Source organism: Lineus longissimus, chromosome 1 (assembly GCF_910592395.1).
Source record: "Lineus longissimus chromosome 1, tnLinLong1.2, whole genome shotgun sequence".
Lineage (NCBI taxonomy): Eukaryota > Metazoa > Nemertea > Pilidiophora > Heteronemertea > Lineidae > Lineus > Lineus longissimus.
In genome coordinates this window covers 3948265-3968637 of record NC_088308.1, presented here as the reverse complement: position 1 = coordinate 3968637, position 20373 = coordinate 3948265, and the positions used below count along the sequence as shown (strand labels likewise).

Below are 20373 nucleotides of genomic sequence, written 5' to 3'. Positions count from 1 at the left end.
GAACGGCAAGCTGGAACGATATCTTCGTGATTTTAAACTCGGGCAGATCGGTGCTTAACTTCATTGCCAGATGGAGTGCATGCAATGTAGTATGAGAACCGCATATAGAAAACAGTTATAGGCTTTACCTTCTGTTGTAATGAGAATTGTTCGTTGGCGGACATTATCAAACTGGGTCGGTTTGTCACGGGTTGGTGCAGGCGAATCGATCTTTCGATATGATATTCTATGATTGAATGCATTGAATATGACAGCAGAGTGGCGCAGTGGAAGCGTGCTGGGCCCATAACCCAGAGGTCCGTAGATCGAAACTACGCTCTGCTAACATTTTCTGTTGCCTGACAGGTTCGAATTTGTTTTCGAGTTGTGGCATCAAAAGATAAAAATCACTCACTTTTTTTTCATTTAACCTTCAGCTACCCGGCCCGGTAACGGATCAGTTTGTCTCATGAAGTACAGGCTCTCCAGATACATGCATTATGCACTGGTTTATTAGGAAAATAACTGCAACGTGCGTATATATACATTATATAAATTAATTTTTGACATTATATACACACACCATCTATCGAATACATGTATCTTCAATTCATTGCTTTACTTAAACATTTACACGGACAGTGCGCGAACATGGGATTCATTTCCATGATCTATCGATCTCTCATTGTAATAGTTTAGCCTGTACGGCGTTTTGCACACTCGGGAGTGCTTCTAATGAATTCCCAAACATCTATGAGCTGTCCATTTCTTTAAATGGCTTGTCAAGGTTTATCTTTCCAAGTCCAATTTATCTGCCCACCGAGAACTTGATTATTACTATTGATAAACTCTGCGGAGTAATACTGTTTTGATATCCTTAGTAGAGAACTAGTCTCGAGTCACTCTGACTTGATCAATCGAGATGGTGCTTTTCCGCACACTTGGAACCCATCAAGGAGGTGGAAGGTCTCTTGCAGGCGGGTATGTCGGTAGAGGAAGCACTTCCCCGGGCACGACTCCCGTTAACGAAGTCTCTGCGTGCCCCTTAGGCCTACTCCCTTCTTGGTGGACTGAATTCATCGATCTTGGCTCAGAAGTAGCTGGCACCTTGGAGGGGTAGATTTTTGAAATAATGAGAAATATAATACATGTACATAAAAATAAATATTGCCGAAATGTAATATGAAATAAGTATAAATGATAAGAAATATGAATATACGTCAACTTCACTTCGACCTGTTAATGTGTTAATGCGTTTTGCCATTTTTAACTAAAAGAAATTCAAGATACTTACCATATTTCGCTCGGTCATCTCCACCATATTTGCACGTGACATATCAGTGTCACATTTCTGATACATCATACAGCACATGATTATCCCCGCGAGAAGACAGGCAAGCGCTAGAGCCAGCAGGATGGACCCAATGATGACGTAGACGCTACAGTGAAGTAAGTACAGAAATTCTGATATATAGTCCATTTCACGAGAAAATGGCAATGGAGGCTAATGAGCCTACGATGGTTGGGGAAATTTGTCTTCGTTTCAAATCGCTCATTCGCGTCGCTTATGCCGAGCCCGATTCCGCCACGACACTAAGTTAGACACTTCCGACTGTTTCAGATGAAATACATTTGAATATGCCCACAGTCAGCTTCTTTTGTAAATATAACCAGATAAAGGGCTTCAAATGCTAAGGGATCAAAGGAAAAGTACCACCGACCGGTTCTTCGGATATAGGCCTACATTTTATTGTCTTTGGTCGTACTTAGCAGACGATCAGGGTAAGTTTGGTGCCTCTTCCGCATAAATCCCGACAGAAAATGGCAGTTATATCATTATCTCTTCATTAAGTATTATCAGCTACAAAGTTTCGGCTGCCTTCGGATGGAAGAGTTTGTGTTCTCGGTGGATTACCCATTGCTTACCTTGTTGAATTCGCGGATGAGTATCCGGTGAGCAGCCCGGCACCAGGCAGGAAGAGCACCAGAGCGACGATGACGAGGAGAATTGCCCGCTTTTGTGGAGCTGTGCATTTGTATTCTGCTTCATCTGTAGAGACCATGTCTTCTTATAAAAGATTGAAAATCAAAGCATATTTGAGAAAAGTGTCTTTACAAACCATTCATGAAGTTTCATCAGATTACACACTTGATCCAGTAGTTTCAAGGTTCCGATATACTTCCTCAGGTATTCAATTGCAAACTGGGATAATCGTATACACTTGTTATATGACAGGAAAGAGTTCATTGGCCTATAGCTGATTTTTAGTTATATAGGTCCTCCTAATCAATTTCACTATGTCCAACCTCAATAAGACAAAAACCTTATTGAGGATGGCATTTTCCTGGCCGAGATATATCGAAATATTTAATCCATCGGCGGCATTATGGTCTTGACTTGCTACCCAAACATCAAATAACATCGTCAACGTCCTTCCTCAACGTACAACTGTATACCATTGGCCACGGCTACTTTTGTGAGGTACGGCTTGTTGAATTCAGGGCACGTACATGCCCCAAGATGCTAAAGGGATAGTTGTTTTTTATAGATCACCTACCTGCCTAGGTCATTTTTCAGAAGAAGCTTTTTCCAGCTTTGTCGAATGAAACGTCTTCCCAGATTTTGTAGGGCATGGAATCTTTTCTGATAGGACTAGAGTATGCTTTAGGCCTATGTACAGTTGGGTTTTACCAGGTCTGACGATATTCTTCAAGATAGTGACCGTTAGAATTGTATATAGATTATACTGTAGAGTGTTAAGCAATTGAAATAACAAAAGGCCAACATTCATACCAGTCTGTTAAAGGAATACTCCGTTCGTGATCATTGTGTTTGTTTGTACCACAGGTAAACAGAAATAAACAGCGTAGTTATCATGAACCGTGAATTTGCTGAACTTGGTATAAGGTACGTTTTTGCATATAAGTCTTCATGACGACATCGTGGAATTCGATAGTCAGTATTTGGTAGTAACACAACTAGAAATTTTCAAATGAAATTTTCAAATTCAAGATTAATTTTCAAATTTTTGAACGACTTGAAAGGCCTTTTTTAAGGAATCGACCATTCAACCGTTACAAACAGCGATATGATTTGAAAACTGTTCAAGGAGAAAGGGCATAAATTTATTTTGTTGTCGTCAGTAAATTAGTTTTCAGTACACGACCTATTTTCATAAAGGTGAATTCTTTTGTGACGTCTATATCATTTGATATACATGTACATAAATACAGTATATCGTTAAAGAATGAGAAATAGCGTTGTCATTCCAAATATATAACATACTTTATGACGACTATCGCTTTTGTTAAGGTAGGCCTATACACATATACTCGTATCGTAAATATTTATTAGATGACGTCCAACATTGGATGAATTTGTGACAGGCAGAACCGTTCCCTCGTGACCTGGGCATCGGATAGGAGATCAGATCAGGCAGGTAGGCCCTTATAAGTAAGCTAACTGTTGATTTCGTCAGAGAAAAAAGTTTCTCCAAAACTGTCAGCCAACCAAGATTTGGTCCCAATGAAGATATTTCTAACGACACTGATACATTAAGAATGATAGGATCTCCGAACAGAAACCCCATCCCACTTTTTTTCTCAATGCTGGAAGTCTGGATTTTGGGACTAATGTCACACCATGTCTTGGCTACGCTCTCTTATGAGCAAAAGGGCCAAATTGTTTTCATTGGTCAGCTCATACCAGCGTCCGAGATGTCTGTAGTATGTCAACTGGGCTGTTCAAGACACTATTACATGAAATTAACTGAAAGACCATGCTAAGAAACTTAACGTATCTAGGGAAAATGTTGACTTTTTTATAAACCGGGTCCCGGCTGCTTTTCTTCTTTTCTCGATTTTGTAGTCCCTATCCAGTTAGTCAAAAATACTTTGATAAAGCTGATGGGAAAATGAGTATTCATCAGATTGCGAAATTGTTCTAGATCAACATTTCATTACCACCAGACAATCAGTAAAAATTAATGCCTTGGCGTTGTTTTTACCATCCTTGAGTCCTTAGAAAAGTGGGCGGAAAGTCCACGATGAACACCTTACGGTCAACCATAGAACTGCTGACGAAATATCTAGTGGAATCATTTGCCATGACTGCGTCAATTTCGGTTTATTGACTATGTGAAAATAAACTTTATATCTTTAAAGCTTTCTTGTTCTCCAGGCATTCCATGATGCGTCACCACAACAATCGGCAACGCAACCGCGGATTTCAACGCAGGAGGTGGGCTGGATTCAGAGCAGGCGCGAGGGCTCAAGCCATTCGATATATTGTTATAGGGGTCTTCCTCTTGATTCCCGCCATCGCTTTGACCACATTTGGAGCGCTTTCCCTGACAACAGAATCGATTATCCAGTAGGTTCATTGGCCACACAAACCAGAGTCTTATTGAAGGGCAGAGACAGTCACATAGAGCTTATTAAAATGCCAAGTTGTGGTAAATACATGGCTGGTATGGATCAAAGTGGAATAAATTCTCAATTATTCTCAATCATCACAGGTCACTGGTCAGTTTAGAACTCGTATTTTGATAGGGCCATATCAATGCGCGAGTGACGATTTGACGGATATGCTGTACAGAAATAAGTTTTTCTCAGGCATTTGGTATTGGCATGTTGTAAAATCATATTATGATATTGGTAAAGGATTCTTCTTAACACATATAAAATTTGGTGAGGATTGTTTGGCCCTGGGGTACTATTTAACCAAAACATATGAATAGCAATGTACACAGTGTCTAATGCAGGACTCCGACCTGAAAGACTCCGATTTCCGGTGTTATACATCTGTCTGTGTTCCCCGTATTTCAGTGTTTTGTTTATTGTTCCCCTATTCAAGGATACGGGGACTATGGCTGGCAACAGTTTCCAACTGCCAAATACCTGGTTTGTTTCAAAAGAAACCAGCTTTGGTTTCCCTTAAATGGAAAAGAAACTTTATTTTAACAAACCGAGTTCCATGTAACTAAGTTTATTTGAAAGTCATTTTTTTAAACAAACCTATAGTGGGTTACGTTACTTCAAAAGAAACTAGTTTTTTTGGACAGAAATTCGGCCATGGGACCAAAAACTTTTTTTATATATTCACTCCAAACACACAGTTTCACATGATATTTATCACATTTCAGCCACTATTTATACATCGGTCCCTCATTGTTCGCCGTTTCCATCATTTTCTTGACTATTGGCCTTTCGTGTTGCTGTAAGGCTCACGGGAAATGTGGTTGTCCTGCCCCTGAAGCGGATGCCACAGCATCAGAGATGACAGAACCTGCTCGACGAACGAATCAAGTACAGCCTGTCGTAACTCAGGTAAGCTCGATCAGATATGTAGCTGTTCGGGCTCTGCTGCACGAACTGCTACTTGGATTCAAAATCTGTTTTTATTTCTGTGTGTGTTTTTTAGTTTCGCAACCAAACAAAATGTTCTCGTTTTGGTTAACCGCTATATGAATCAAACTAGAATCTAGATTTTTTCCGTTTTTTTCCAGAACACGAAACCAACGCCTGCCGACCCACCGCCTCCGTACAATGCATTCGCTCCAGCCGGCCCCCCACCACCGGCGGCCTATGCTCCACCACCCATTTATCCACCACCACCTTATCCACCACAACAAAATGATCCTGCATATCCACCCCCATCATATTAAATGGAGAGCACATGACAAACCCATGCCGTAGTCCGGCGAGATAAAGTTAGATCTGAAAACGTCAGATGTCACCACTTCCAGTTGACCCAATTCAAATCTCCGCGAACCTGATGTGCAGAACGTGTGCCCAAGTAATGCATGTACAGTAATCAACCATCACTGTCCCAGCGCCGAAATAGCTTGGACGCAGTTTCGGTTTTTGACTCTTAAACAATACAGGTTCACGAACGATGAATATTCTTGATAAATTCTAAGAATTGTACATAATTAGATGTTAATAAATATGTTGAAAACATATTTTATCGGCTGTTTGTCATGTGGTGGCTTAGCAACATTCTAAAACATACCTAGATTGCAATGGAGCGTCTCGTATTCGCGGCAGCGATCATGATCAAAACAGGGATTGCGCGATCGAGTTTCACGTACTTTTGGGTTGTTGTCATATTTATAGTGATGGCCATCGAAGAGCCAACAAGAAGACCATAGTGGAGATAAAATTAACTGAAAGATAAACCAGCATCAGGAACCGATCTGCAATAACTGCAGCTTCTTTCCATTCAGTTATGACAACATCATCATCATGCGTATTGCTTCTCTCATTCATCGCCTTAATCTCCCCGGAGATTTTTTCCATATCTTTCCGGAGATTTTTTCGAGCAACAGTACTTCAGTGGCGTTACCGGGTTCATCATCATCCTATACGATAAACTATTCAAGCCATTCTACTACAGGACATAAAAGACACGAATAGGCACCCACATTACCCTCCTTGTAACATAAATCCCACGGGGCTCCTGGCCGACTTCACAGCAAGTCTCGGAAACGGGATAGCAGAATCTCTCTATTTACCCCGAGCGTTTGCCCTCTTCAATAGGCTACATGCACGTTTTAGCGGGCTGGGGCGAGCCTGTTGGTCAAAGGGCAAGCTGGTAGTTGTATTTGAGTTTAATAAATATTGTGGTTGTTTCGGTACTCAACTTGGGAACAATCTTGTCCTCGCATAAGACGTTTAGTTCGTAGAGCAGCACAGAGATGTCTCACCAATCGATTCTTGGCCACGTAGTGGCAATATGTTGAACTATTCTTGAAAACAAGATGGTGGTCAGCAATGCCAGTTGACAGATTTTCGCAGAAATTTGCCTCCAAACATCCCCCTCCCAACGGAAAACCGGCCATGGCCACGAGTGCAGTTGAGCTCAAAGACCAGGGCAATCGGTTTTTTGCCATTCGAAAATATAATGACGCTGTCAATTGCTACAGCAAAGCCATAGTAAGTGTCATCACTCAGTCAGTGTTCACAACTGTCTGTGCATGGACTGTTATTGCATGCATGCATGTACACGACGTTACATAACATTACATAACATTACGCAATTTTCTCTATTTTCCTCGAGCTCTGTCAGTGGGATATACACTACGTTGTATGTTGTGCAATCCGCACTGCAGGGCCCAGTAGACCTCTTAATTTGCTAAGATAAATCGTTTGTGTGGCCGCGCGTGGTTGTGGATAGATAGCCAGGCCATAATGTTTATTCCAGCAATAAAACTATTTCATCTTTTCACTTTCAGATGAAAAACCCAAACATTGCCACATTCTTCACAAACCGAGCCCTGTGTTATTTAAAGTTGCGCCAATGGGAGTTGGCAGTGCAGGACTGTCGCCGGGCATTAGACATTGACAAAACCTCTGTCAAAGGACACTTTTTTCAAGGCCAAGCGCTCTCGGAGGTTGGGATGTATGATGAGGCTATTGTGTGCCTTAAAAGGGGTGAGTTCAACCAGTCAACTGTACTGATTCGGAGATCTTGCAGACTTGTGACAAGAGTTGCAAATTGGGAGTTGCCACTCGCAGTCCTAGACTGGAAAGTGGAAGGATTTGTTCAGTGTCCCCAACTTCCTAAGTTCTAATAATAACTGACTTTATTGGTTTCAAATCCGTATTGCAGATTTGCCAAATACTCTCATGAATCTCCTTTCTTTCAGCCAATGACCTTGCGAAGGATCAAAAATTAAATTTTGGGGACGACATTGCCGGTGCACTTCGATTGGCTAAAAAGAAAAGGTGGAATTTGATAGAAGAAAAACGAATACAACAGGAGATAGCTTTGCAATCTTACCTGAATAAATTAATCAAAGAAGACAGGACAAGGTACTGTAGAACCTCTCTATTATGGACACCCTCGGAACTGACAAGTGCTGTTCTTGATAGAGAGGTGTCCTGATTGCAGAGGTCAAATTGAATTGAAACTACCAATTTGGGACCAAAACTAGTGTCCTCAATAGAGAGGTGTCTGCTTAAGGGAGGTTCCACTGTATTGTCATATGATGCTGTTTGATAGATCATGTTCAAAGTACACTAGATGATCTCTCCTATAGTTGTGTGTGTCTTTTGTTCGCAATGAAAATAAAATGTCTTAAATCTTCAATAGATAACGTCAATATGGAATTCTTATTGTGTGTGTTCCACTGTGTTGCAGGCAAATTGAGGCTGTGAAAGAAGTTGCTGGTGACCTGGATGTTTCTGAACAAATAGATAGCATAGAAGAAGACAGTGTAAGTTGAGGACAGTTTTTAGTGTGATCTGTCTTATGAGAACCAGGAGCATCCTCCTTGTGTAATCGTGATGTGTACTGTACAGTGACTAATACAAAATGAATGCTAATACTGGCAGAGAGAATAGGCTTGAATATTATGTCTATTGGAGTCTTACTTTGGTTTCTCTTTCAGGAAATACGGATGAAAGGATTAAATGATCTATTTGCTCAAGTTGATGAAAGAAGAAGAGTATGTGTCATCTCTGTTTGGCAGTTAAGCCATATCCTAATGAAGACATTCATGCAATCTTCAGTTAGAATTTAGGCTTTCGTCTTATGACAGACCCTCAGTTCCAAATGTTTTCCTCAAGCCATCATTCACAATCATAAATAGAATATTTTGCAACAATTCTTGTCAGTTTTCATCGCTTATAATGATACGGTAATGTGACTCTGTTTCAAAAGCGAGGACGAGTGTGGGAACTGCCAACATGTGCACAGATTGTGTCTGAATTCACGATTCTTGAGAGAAAAAATGAATTTTGTCTAATTCAAGTAATTGGTTTGTTTGGATTTTACCACAAACCAGCATTGGATTTGAATCTCTTCTTATTTGTACTTCCAGGTACGAGACGTGCCAGATTATCTGTGTGGAAAAATCAGTTTTGAACTTTTACATGAACCTGTGATAACACCGAGTGGAATAACATACGAGAAGAGAGACATAGAAGAGCATTTACAAGTAATTACCCAGTGTTACACATGCTTAACACCACTGTTAGCAGGACACTACCTTTTAAGGAACACTGATTTTGCTTTGGAATAAAATATATTGGGCAGAAACTTGATTTTACATGAAATTGCTTAAAGCTACCAGCTGTAAGGGATTTCTAATTCTTCCTTTGGCTTTGTATATTGTATTCTTCATGATGGTTTCTTCTCTAACAATTGCTTTCCATTTCCAGAGAGTTGGACATTTTGACCCCGTGACAAGAGCAGACCTTACCCAAGAAAATTTAATACCAAACTTATGTATGAAGGAAGTGATTGACAATTTCCTTGAGGAAAATCCATGGGCAGAAGACTATTGAAACTAAGAAATTAAGATGCTGACGTGTTCATATTTTTAAACTGCTTTATTCTTGGGACCACAAGTGTCTTGTGAAAAGGTTGTAGGACAGTGTACCAGCACTGCCTGTGGATGGAGACTGCCTTTGCAACCAGTCCGAGGAAGATTCGAATAAGGCATGTTTGTATCAGACCCTTGGAATGGTGCCCGTCTATACTAGATAGAATAAGGCTACTTATTCCCTAAAACTTGCTCCCCATTCTCAATGACTTATTCTCTCAAATGGTTATGATTGGGGTTAGTACAGCTCATGGTGTTGACTTCAGCCTTTCTCCGAGGAGGCTTGTAGCCGTGTTGTTACACTGCTGGCTACAATGCAATCCCGTTAAATCCCAGAGGGATATGCATTTCTGGATGAACCAGCGTGGGCTATCAAGTTAGTTGAGCGCAAATTTACCAAAGTAACTATTGCAACACAATCATTGTGAGTATGGGTAACAGCAAGGATGGATTCATGAAGAAATTGTAGCGAGCTGTTATTCAGAAGAACTGGCACTTAGTTTGTAATTCTGAAGGAAAGGAGCTTTTTGTTATTAAGGCCATGGGAATTATTAATCCTGTTTACCGTCCACCTCCCGCATGGGTTCTGAGCGAACATGAAATATTTTCATTATTTTTAAAAAAAACTATTTATTTTATTGTTGCCATCATTTTTTATTTAAATAATCTTTCCAGTGGTTCATCTTTACCTTAAATGATTGAAAAACACAATAAAAACATGGCAGGGTAGGCTCTTCATCATAATAATGTCATTTTTTCAATGCCTCATGTTGATGACCGACCTGATTTCCATTTACTGGAACTTGCTGAATCGCGTGTTTTGACCAGTAAATCAGACGGTAAACCGATAATGAATAATGAAAAATGAAAAAAAGCCTCATCATCTTTTTAAATCTCTCAGACGGTAAACAGGATTAATCATTCCCATGGCCTAAAGCTCTAATCTATCATTGGTAGTAAAAAGTTAAGGCTGTGTGTGTTTTGTCCCTGTTTCATTCAAAATGGAATAGTTTGTTGGGCATCATTCTGTCCTCAAATTGGCCAGATTGCCATCACTTTGTTCATGTTGTAAAGATAATGTCCAAACAGTATTGTTCTATTTTGATAATGTTATCATTATTATATTTTCACTCTTGTAAATGTATTTAATTTATCTCATGATGAAAACATGCTCTTGGAAGAGACTTGTTTCTCTTCGAGGGACCATCCATTCAATACATACACAGGAAAGTCTGGATTTTTAGGTCCCCTGATGGTAAAAGTGTACAGTGATTCCCACATTTTTTATCCCCCTCCCACTCCGATGTGTAGTGCATTTACGTTCCGAATGGATGCCCCAAAGCCGCACCATGAATCACATGTTGAAAGTAGACTGATACAAAGATGGACTGTATATTTTTATCGGTATTATTTTGTTCATCGATTTCTCACTTTATCTCTGCCCTTTTGAAATAAAAACTTTATTTGAAAACCAACAGAAAGTTGAAATCTGTTAAAAATCATGTGATTTTAAGTAAGATTTTTGGAAATTTTGGCTTATCGGAGAAATAAAGCTGTGCAAAAAATTAAAGCGGTTCACAGTTTCATTTGTGGTAAATAACCTCATCTATTTAAATATTTGTGTCTTTCTGTGATTTAAGAACTTTCTTAATGTACTTCACTTTGGAAGAAATTTCATATTTTCTGTGTCTAAAAGACATTTATCATAAATCATTAACACTCATCAATTTTTGGTATACCCAAGTAATTGAGCGAGTGAATATCCATTTGAAAACGTGAATGATTTTCATTGTTGATTGTAAATAAAATTGTAAGAAAGATATATGTATAATGATGTTCTAAATTCGTTGTTGTCTTGTTTTATCAAGTGTGTGATCAAAGAAATTCCATGGCTCTTTAACTTGGCCAGACGTCCGAGTTTGTCACAACCTGAATATCATCACGAAATTATTTACTTAGGACTGATACCGGTACTGATAGAAGTGTGTCTGTGCATGCAAGAACAGTCCTACCAAAGCGCATTCGCTTTTTATGGAGCCTGAACAATCCGACACCAGACCAGAAAAGCAAGTTCTTGCAGCTATCTCGCATGCAGTCCTGGGATAGTCCTGGTTGCACCATATAAGGACAATGGGTGATATGAATAAAGACTAGCAAATGCTTTTATCTAAATCTCCATGTACATTTACACTAGGCCTTCCTGTACAAAACCGGAGTAAAAGCATTTGCTAGTCTTTATTCATATCACCCAATGTCACATACTACACCCATACAGTACGAGATTGGCAAGAGTATCCTGGTTAATCGCACCATTTCGAGACAACGTCACATCCTACCTAGATCAGGGACGGAGTCGCGCCTGCCCTGATCAGTAATAGAAAAGTCCAGGAGCTGTGTGGTATCATTTAGAGACAGTGTCACACCCTATCATATCGATCAGATCAAGGTGTTGCGATATCATAAAGAGACGATGACAGAGTCATATTCTAGCCTATCGATCAGTGCAAGAATAGCCTGGCTGCAGTAGTAGAGACAGAGTCACGCCCCTACTAGAGGAATGCAGAGACAATCACGCCCTGCCCATTTGATCAGTACAATAGAAGTCTAGGTGCAGTCGTATCATTTAGAGACTGAATCACGCCCCGCCACACCCATAGAATTTCCCACTAGACCCGATTGGCAAGATTGTTTAGAGGGTGTAATATCCTATATGCTATTCTCTCATAACTAAAGTCCATGTCACTAAAATCAATGTCACCGTCACATGTTTTGCTGTGAAAATCGATGTCTCATCAAATATTGCAGAATAATCTCATCATCATCTAGGCTAAGCATTGGACTCATAAGTTGGGTGATCAGTGCATAGCTTCGGGCCATTCAAAACAAATATCTCTGTCATAGTCAGTACAATGATAAAAAGAAGGAATCATCCTTATTCGTGTAGAACACTGTCACTAACCCATATTTTTAACAGATTCCCATGAAATATTCAGTGTTTTGTTCTTATTTATGCCCAAAGAATTATGTCTATGTTTCCATTGCCTCTTATGACAGGGGTGTTGCCATGCTGCGGCCGCCGATTTTAAATTTTTGATCCAAACATACCCTTGAGGTATTATCCATGTCCATGTCAATTTTATTCATTCATGTCGCCAGCTTAGTCTAACGTTATAGTTATGCATCGCGAATATTTCCATTAAGAATAAGCACACATTGGCTGTTCCGAAACTACCTAAGTCGGAAAAAACTGATGATTTCAAAAACTTCTTATCAAGAAGTCAAATAAAAGTCACCTCCAATATAGTCGCTGAAAGGGTTCACACGTCTGGGACTGGTTGTTCTCAAAACAGGTTTGCAATTGTTATTAACACCGTTAGTCCCAAATCTTAGCTTGGCGTTAGTGGCAAAGCTTAACTTGGCGTTAAATTCAATAGACCGAACTGAAAAAGATAACGCCAAGTTAACGCCGGCATTGTTGGCAAAACATGTTTTGTCCCAACCAGGTCCTTGTCCAAAACTCAACAGGAATAAGCTTTGAAAATCGCCCGCCCGTAGTTTGCGCTCCAAAGACCAAACAGTTGTGGAGGCTTAATTTCTGGACAACTTATAAGTCAGTATCCATCCATAATGGATGGTAAGTGTCCATTAAGGCATTAGCAGGCCTGGTATAAAAGCTATGACCTCAGGTAACCGGGCCATTTGCAACAAAAGAGATTACAAGACGGCCCATCATGCGGATAATTGTCTGTTTCCTGCTTTTAGCAGGTGAGTGAAAAAAATATCGAGAGGTTTCAAACGCCACTGATTGCTTTCAAAAGGAATATTGAGAGTACCTAATTTGGTGAAGACTTATCAAAGAAAATTTATCCCTGCATTCCCGTTGTGACTTTGTCCTCAAAGACCAATCCGCGTAAAACAACTGTCTACAGTAGCATGGGTGTTTATCTCACACAATTAAGGCTCATCAGTCTAAAACATAACGTGCAACATCAAAATGTGCAAGCCTTGGATCTATGTTCGGTAAAATACGTTTATATTTCTTTCGTCGATTTCAGGTCTGATATGCAAATGTACAAGTCAAAGTAAGTAGAAAACAACTTATGTTCGCATGTGCCATTGCAGAAGTCATTCGTATGTTAAGTCCCTGTCCTCTGATAACGAATGTGACTTCATTCGACAAAATGACTGTGACCTTGGCCAGAAAAGTTGCATATAGCGCGGACGACTGGCACATTTTGTAATCAACAGTGAACAGATCATTGTGCTCTTTGCTTTTATTGAGGGAGACAGTCCTGCTCTTCTCATTTGTTGAATGGCATCGCCCGTTTGGAAACCATTGATGATTTTATAATCATTTTGTCATCTTCTACAGATCTCCAGCAAGGGGCAGGAATTCCGGTTGCTGGACAGAATCCTAACCTTCCACCGCAACCGGCTGGTAAGCAATAGGTTTTTTCCTAATCTCAGTCGCTGCCTCATTATTTTGAAACTCCTTAAAAAGTTCGAGCGAACTGTCAAAATACCCGGCCATATCAATATTTTCCTTTTCGAAAGTCGATTCGGTTATTTTCAAAATGAACCACATTCAATGAAGTCATGTACAACATATGACAAACATCACGACAGCGGTAAAGGAACAAATGTTGAACAATGAAAAAATTACTTAATTTCAGGTGCAAGAAACAATATCACGAGTGCTCAAAATTCGATGAGTGCAGGCTCCGCTAATCAACAGCCCGCTGCTGGTTCTTCTGCTTCATACCCTCAAGGCCCCACGGTTGGCGGTCCAACTGGAAACCAACAGCCACCACAGTCTGGTGCTACTACTGGAAACCAGCAAAATAATAACGCAGGTCAGGCCCAGGGAGTCGGGAATTCCACATATCAACACCAACCTACACCTCTTGGAAATCAACGGCAACCAACAGGGCCTGGCGTTGGTACTGGAAACCAACAGCCACCTGCAGCTGGGAGTTCATCTGGAAACCAACAGCCACCTGCAGCTGGGAGTTCATCTGGAAACCAACAGCCACCTGCAGCTGGGAGTTCATCTGGAAACCAACAGCCACCTGCAGCTGGGACTGGAGCTGGAGCTGGAAACCAACAGTCACCTGCAGCTGGGAGTTCATCTGGAAACCAACAGCCACCTGTAGCTGGGACTGGAGCTGGAGCTGGAAACCAACAGTCACCTGCAGCTGGGAGTTCATCTGGAAACCAACAGTCACCTGTAGCTGGGACTGGAGCTGGAGCTGGAAACCAACAGTCACCTGCAGCTGGGAGTTCATCTGGAAACCAACAGCCACCTGTAGCTGGGACTGGAGCTGGAGCTGGAAACCAACAGTCACCTGCAGCTGGGAGTTCATCTGGAAACCAACAGCCACCTGTAGCTGGGACTGGAGCTGGAGCTGGAAACCAACAGTCACCTGCAGCTGGGAGTTCATCTGGAAACCAACAGTCACCTGTAGCTGGGACCGCATCTGGAAACCAACAGCCACAAGGTAACAGGAATATGCTGGATTCCAATCTTTTAGAGATAAGTTTTTGCTCATTTGTCTAGACATGTGCAGATCCGAAACTTTGGCTAATGTTGTTTTACAGTCTGCATCAATGTGTTATTTTCACTTTTCAATCCTCATGATCATGAAAAGGTTATTCGTGCCTTCTTTTAGCTCCGTCAACAAGAACCCAGGTACCTACCACAACCACAACCACAACAACCCCGGCGCCAACGACAACAACTACGTCAACTCAGGCGCCGACGACTCCGAAATATACAATAATTACAAGTAAGAAGCCAGGCAGAAATATGAGCAGAATCAATTCCTTCCTAACAGACGCGAGATGTCCCTGTCGATCTCGAGAGATGGAGAGATCGAGACATTCCTTTTCTTCTGCGCTCACTTCCTAATCACTATGTTTATTTACCCTTACCGATTTCGGCCAATAGACCCGACCCCCATTTTTCCTCAAAAAAAGTAGACAGATACCTGGGGCAGTTTTCCGTCTATGAGAAGAGCGTTGATGAAACAGATCCGTAGGCTACGATAAAAGACAATGGTACCGGTGTGACAGGCAAACTTATTCAGAAACGGGGTGTCCCCGGGACAACGGATGCTACAACGTATCATGCACTTTTAGTCACTGAAGTATTGAACGTCTTGGGTGAAACATACCTTAAGGTAGGACACGTTTCGGAACCTCACGCCCTACCATAATTTCCTGCTTTCGCCGCACTGTTTTTGTATTCAAACATTTTCTCCCCGCAGCTTGTCCGGCCACGTGGAAGAAATACAAAAAGGCCTGCTATCAGATGTTCAGCGGTGGTGATGTGAAAAACTTCAAAAGTGCCGAGAACTATTGCAGGGCGCAAAAAGGCAACTTGGCCAGCGTCAACGACAAGTATGAATACGCGTACCTCATGAAAGAGTTCATGGACACACTTCCCAAGTAAGTCACAAGCATTGCCATTCATTCCAAAACTGTATATTTCCATAATCTGATATATGAGATAGTGTATAACCTACGTTCTAGTTGATCAAGTAATTAAGATCCACTAGAACTAAACCGGATCCAATACATGTAGAACGTATAAGTCATCTTGCCCTGTGACGCCACTATCCATGCGGAGGGTAAAGAAAATACGTGTCGGTGGCTGGGCTGGGGGAGACTGCTGACCAAAACGATAAAAGGACATTTTAAAACCTACATCGTCAGTTAGTTTTTTCTATATTTTCTTTATTTTGTTCGAACTTTTGGCCAAACAGGTGGTCATTTACCAAGTCCAACGGAAAACCTAGGGCCACTGCTTCTATACATGTGGGCGGCAACCTCGGTATAATGATATATAAGGGTTCATGACACTTTCATCTGGATTGGCCTCTATGGAGTAAGAGTGCATCGCTGAGGTAGTTTCTTCTCAGAAAGTCATGGTGTGTTTATCTCAATGCAAGCAGGGCGCTGGCCAACTGCTTTCGTTCAACTGTTGGTTAGACCGCGCTGTGATTTCGTGTGTTATATTATATTTCGTCGTAGTGTCGGTGCTATCACCTCGATCTGGATTGGTCTCTACTGCAAGGACGGCAAGGACTTCTTCTGGACAGATGGCAGTGACACTGACGGCAAGGCATTCTACAAACCAGGACTAATGTATTTCAAGAGGCACCTCAAGCTTGCCACGATCACTCTCTCCAAGATGGGCACCATGAATGGCTACTTTGGCGTCCCAATGACCAAATCCCTGCCTTATATTTGCGAGATTAGCCTTGGTGGTGAGTCCGAATCCGTTACCATTTTCTTACTCCTCGCCAGCATTGTCCCCAGGCGACATCAGATGATTCTTATTGGAATGTTGTCTACGGCGTAACTTTACCCCTGCCGAATTTCAATGTACTCCTGACATATTGGTCGATGCCGGATTAAGGTTCCTGGATATAAAAGCAAACGACCTTTGATTAGCATCTTCAATAGAATTTCTCCAGATTAGGCAATCCGAACTTGTGTTTAAGCTTTAGAGTCTGAAGTGATTTTTCATTGCCTTTGGCTTGACAAGCAGAGAGATTACAACTAAGTCCCAGTTACGACAAACCTCTCCTTCGTTTCTGGTGGTTACTTACAATAAATCAGTTGTGATATCGATGTAAGGACATCTACCAGTAACCAATGAACCAAAATGATACTTCTCATACGTTTTCAGGTAAAAAGAAGACCAGGAAGGAATATGGTGAGTAAAATTTATTTCCAGCGTTCAAAAAAGTTAGATGTTTTCATCGAGATCTCTTGACACATAGTTTCCCTTTTATTAACAAATAAAGTTATTTTACAACATACTTCATGCAGAATGATTTTGCATGAAATAATGGTGTATACTGTGACGACGTCAACCCCAAATAAATCATTGAAGCCGATTCTTGATAATATACTGGGTCATGGTGTAATCGACATACACTTGATATTTTGTCCCTCAAACTTTTGTCGGATGGCATAACTGGGCTCCTTCAACGGGTACAACAGTGGACGTGTTAGTATTAATAGTGTTAGTGATATCTCCGAGTTATCCAAAGGATTTGACCTGAAAACGTATGAGCGCACAAGACGTCATCTCGTTGTCCCCTTTAGATTTTGCTTGTCGAGGGTATAGTTTTTACCATCAGCATGTCAATGGTTGAACTTTGTTGCTACCAGATTAATTGTTTTTTTCTTCTTTTTTCAGCATGTGGATATGGATGGAAACTATTCAAAGGACGCTGCTACCAAATGTTTCAGGAGTACGAACGCTTCTTTGCCGCCGAGAGACAGTGTAATCAGTACCAAGGCCATCTTGTCAGCTTGAACAGCGAGAAAGAGCACAGGTTCGTCAGTGGACTGTAAGTATCTAATTTTTGATAACAGAAAAATGGAAATGTTTCACGCTTAGACTGGACTATTTCGCTCTGACAAAGACATTTAAGATGGCTGTAAAGGCTATTTGTGTCAGTACGACACAAATAGCCTTAACACTATTGGAACATCCATGGGTATTTCATCGCGGCGTATTTTAGTTGAGTTTATATTCATCCTTTCCCTTGATTCTCATCCCATGCAGCTTCAAGACAAAGCATCCAGAATTCGGAACCTGGGTCGGTATGGTCAAAATCAAGCACAACAACGCACAGCCAACATTCGAGTGGATTGATGGCAGTTTGACAGACTACACACCACCAACTGTGTTCGACAACCAGCCAGCACCAAACCCCAACTATGGCGCCATGTACAAGAATAGCAGCATTTTTGATGTCACCCCATACTACCAGTTGCCCTTTATTTGTGAGAGAGAAATCCCTGTGGGTAGGTATTGCCTATTGCATACTCTTCGTATGAGGGTTGCGAAACCTCACCTGTGGATATTTAGGTCTTGACTTGATAAATTCGGACCATTTTGAACGCAGAAAGAATAAGAAGACAAAACAATTGAACACTTTAAAAGGAAATACTCGCAGAACAATATGTGTACTTATCAATCATCACCTTAACTACTTATCTTCTGTGGTATCAACGCGCTTTTCATGTCAGCGATTTTTTGGCAGGTTGTGAGTTAGGTTGGGACAGATTCCAAGACTTCTGCTATCTCGTCAGCAAAACACCATCTACCATTGTCGAGGGAAAGAAATTATGTGAGAAAGACAATGCTACTCTTGCAAGTGTGTGCAGCTACGAAGAGTACAAGCACATGATGAGGACGCGTCATCTGTAAGTCTGAATTGAAACGAAAATACTGAGTTAAACTCATTTTCTAAAACGCATCAAAAAGCTACAGAATACCCTAGCCGTCGGTTGGTGTTCCATAGACGTCGGTACTGTTCTTAATAAACCATCCGTATTCTCGTGTTGAAGATAACATTTAGACTACGAAATAGTCCTTAGAAAGCGAGACTTTGTCTAAGATTTCCCACTTTTCAACGACAGATTTGGACTCAAAGGGGTTTGGACTGGGGCATATTTCCTCAAATTGGGCAAAGAGGAACTCTTAGTCTGGTCTGATCGCCGTGGTTGCACCTTCCACCCACCAGGGAAGTACGGCGGTGGTTTCGACAAGTTTGCCGTCCTGAGCAACAGCGGCCTGAAGCGAGAGGCTGGCACCAAGAAGTTCCCTGTCATGTGCAAGAAGATGGCAAAAAGTAAGTGCTTCCGGTTCTCAGCATTTTCCAAAGCAGACGGACATGACATTCAAACATTAGCCATCAAGATATTGATTTTGTTACATGTTTTACCAATTTGGCAATATTTTTTAATGAATAATTGAAGAACATCAATGGAAATAGATACAATGCTAAGAAAGATTCGATTGCAAGAAATCGACCCAGGAAATTTTTCTCTTGCAAAGCTTTGTAGACAGGAAACCCTCCTTCTCCATACATGTTCTCGTTCTCTTGCTCTTCCTCAGTCAATTTCACGAGAAAATGGCACTCGGAATTGGGTATAGTTTGGCATTTGTCTCAAAGGTGATGAATATATTTTCAGCTGAGTGCATTGGTAGTTTCAAAAAGATATACCAGCACGACGACCCGCTCCTGCTGGTAACCAGCGCCTCTGACGTCAAGGAATGCAAGAAGGCCTGCCTCGAGAAGGATGGCTGTGATGGATGCACATTTGCCGAGTACCAGGGCAACAAGATGTGTTACTTGCACCATCAGGATGGTGGTCAGTTGCCCATGATGACATCAGTTGACCTTCAGCACTGGAAGTTATGCAAAAACTATTAAAGTGCTGACGTGAGGAAATTCTTTACTTTGGGTGACCAGGCAAGATGTCGCAGGGAGGTGTTGCTTTTCGCTATCTTGCTGGAGACCTGTTAGTAATGGAAGATGTTGTTTTGATAAATTTTAGATGTATAGATGCTACTTGGATTTCATCCTAAAACTTAATTTTGAAATACCAAAGTTAAATTATGAACTTTCAGATCTAACTTTAATACCCATCGCACACCCACCCGCGCGTTTCAGTTCAATATCCAACTCTGTTTGCAAAATGTATATTGTCCGTGTAATTTACTGCAGTCTAGACAGTAAGAGATCCTTTTAAAACGATGTTTGATTTGATAACCAATTTGATAACCAATGTTTGATTTGATAGTCTACGAGAGAAAGAGATAGATGACAAATACTTTTGATGGGGTGTAAAGCGGCAATCGAGAGCAAGGACGATATTTTACAGACGTGCCCACGTACGTTGAAAATTTCACCATTAATGTTAACGTAATAGAAATTAAAATATTATTGTAAAATATTTTCTGTTTTGTTCTCGTTTATCATTGCTATCATTCCTCTGACACTCCTCCAAGGAACATGGACTTTCTCTCTCGTAAGGTAGCAAGGTAGCTTTCCCCTATTTTCTGTATTCGACTAAGGTTGTTTGATTGCCCAAGTTATCTTACAGCGCAAAGATGTGTGACTCTCCAAGAGAGAATTTGTTGCTATGAAAGTACGGTTTTAGCGTTCTGATATAGTTTTGGCGCAAATTTTAGTTATACCGTATAGGCTTTGGAGCCGGAATCACAATTGCGACAAAAATGACATAAAAAGTTATGTGT

At 41.0% G+C, this 20373-nt stretch overlaps 2 protein-coding genes, 2 long non-coding RNA genes and 1 other non-coding gene across 7 annotated transcripts; 4 read left to right on the top strand and 1 right to left on the bottom strand.

Moving 5' to 3' along the window:
• Positions 1-252: 252 nt before the first annotated feature.
• Positions 253-324, top strand: Trnam-cau (transfer RNA methionine (anticodon CAU)). The gene has a single exon. It is a non-coding gene; the product is annotated as a tRNA-Met (tRNA).
• A 482-nt stretch (positions 325-806) lies between these two features.
• Positions 807-2696, bottom strand: LOC135497991 (uncharacterized). Its single transcript, XR_010448984.1, has 4 exons — positions 2538-2696; positions 1906-2047; positions 1274-1418; positions 807-1086 (listed from the first exon to the last, which is right to left on the bottom strand). It is a non-coding gene; the product is annotated as an uncharacterized LOC135497991 (long non-coding RNA).
• Positions 2697-3298: 602 nt separating this feature from the next.
• On the top strand, positions 3299-5947 carry LOC135497973 (uncharacterized). Of its 3 annotated transcripts, none has more exons than XR_010448982.1 (4): positions 3299-3415; positions 4160-4351; positions 5124-5307; positions 5487-5947. It is a non-coding gene; the product is annotated as an uncharacterized LOC135497973 (long non-coding RNA). The 3 variants fall into 3 exon arrangements; XR_010448983.1 differs by having other exon boundaries at positions 3299-3433; XR_010448981.1 differs by having other exon boundaries at positions 3300-3419.
• A 796-nt stretch (positions 5948-6743) lies between these two features.
• Positions 6744-11121, top strand: LOC135497972 (E3 ubiquitin-protein ligase CHIP-like). The gene is made up of 7 exons (XM_064788059.1): positions 6744-6915; positions 7215-7413; positions 7629-7794; positions 8123-8198; positions 8373-8429; positions 8805-8921; positions 9145-11121. The coding sequence occupies exons 1-7, from the start codon at positions 6754-6756 to the stop codon at positions 9268-9270; spliced, it is 903 nt and encodes a 300-aa protein (XP_064644129.1). The 5' UTR covers positions 6744-6753; the 3' UTR covers positions 9271-11121.
• A 1904-nt stretch (positions 11122-13025) lies between these two features.
• LOC135497969 (aggrecan core protein-like) lies at positions 13026-20069 on the top strand. Its single transcript, XM_064788043.1, has 13 exons — positions 13026-13073; positions 13364-13390; positions 13681-13746; positions 13982-14806; positions 14978-15094; positions 15575-15755; positions 16341-16576; positions 17002-17028; positions 17518-17671; positions 17890-18131; positions 18371-18533; positions 18750-18961; positions 19305-20069. Exons 1-13 carry the CDS (start codon positions 13040-13042, stop codon positions 19544-19546), a joined length of 2526 nt encoding a protein of 841 aa, XP_064644113.1. The 5' UTR covers positions 13026-13039; the 3' UTR covers positions 19547-20069.
• Positions 20070-20373: the final 304 nt, after the last annotated feature.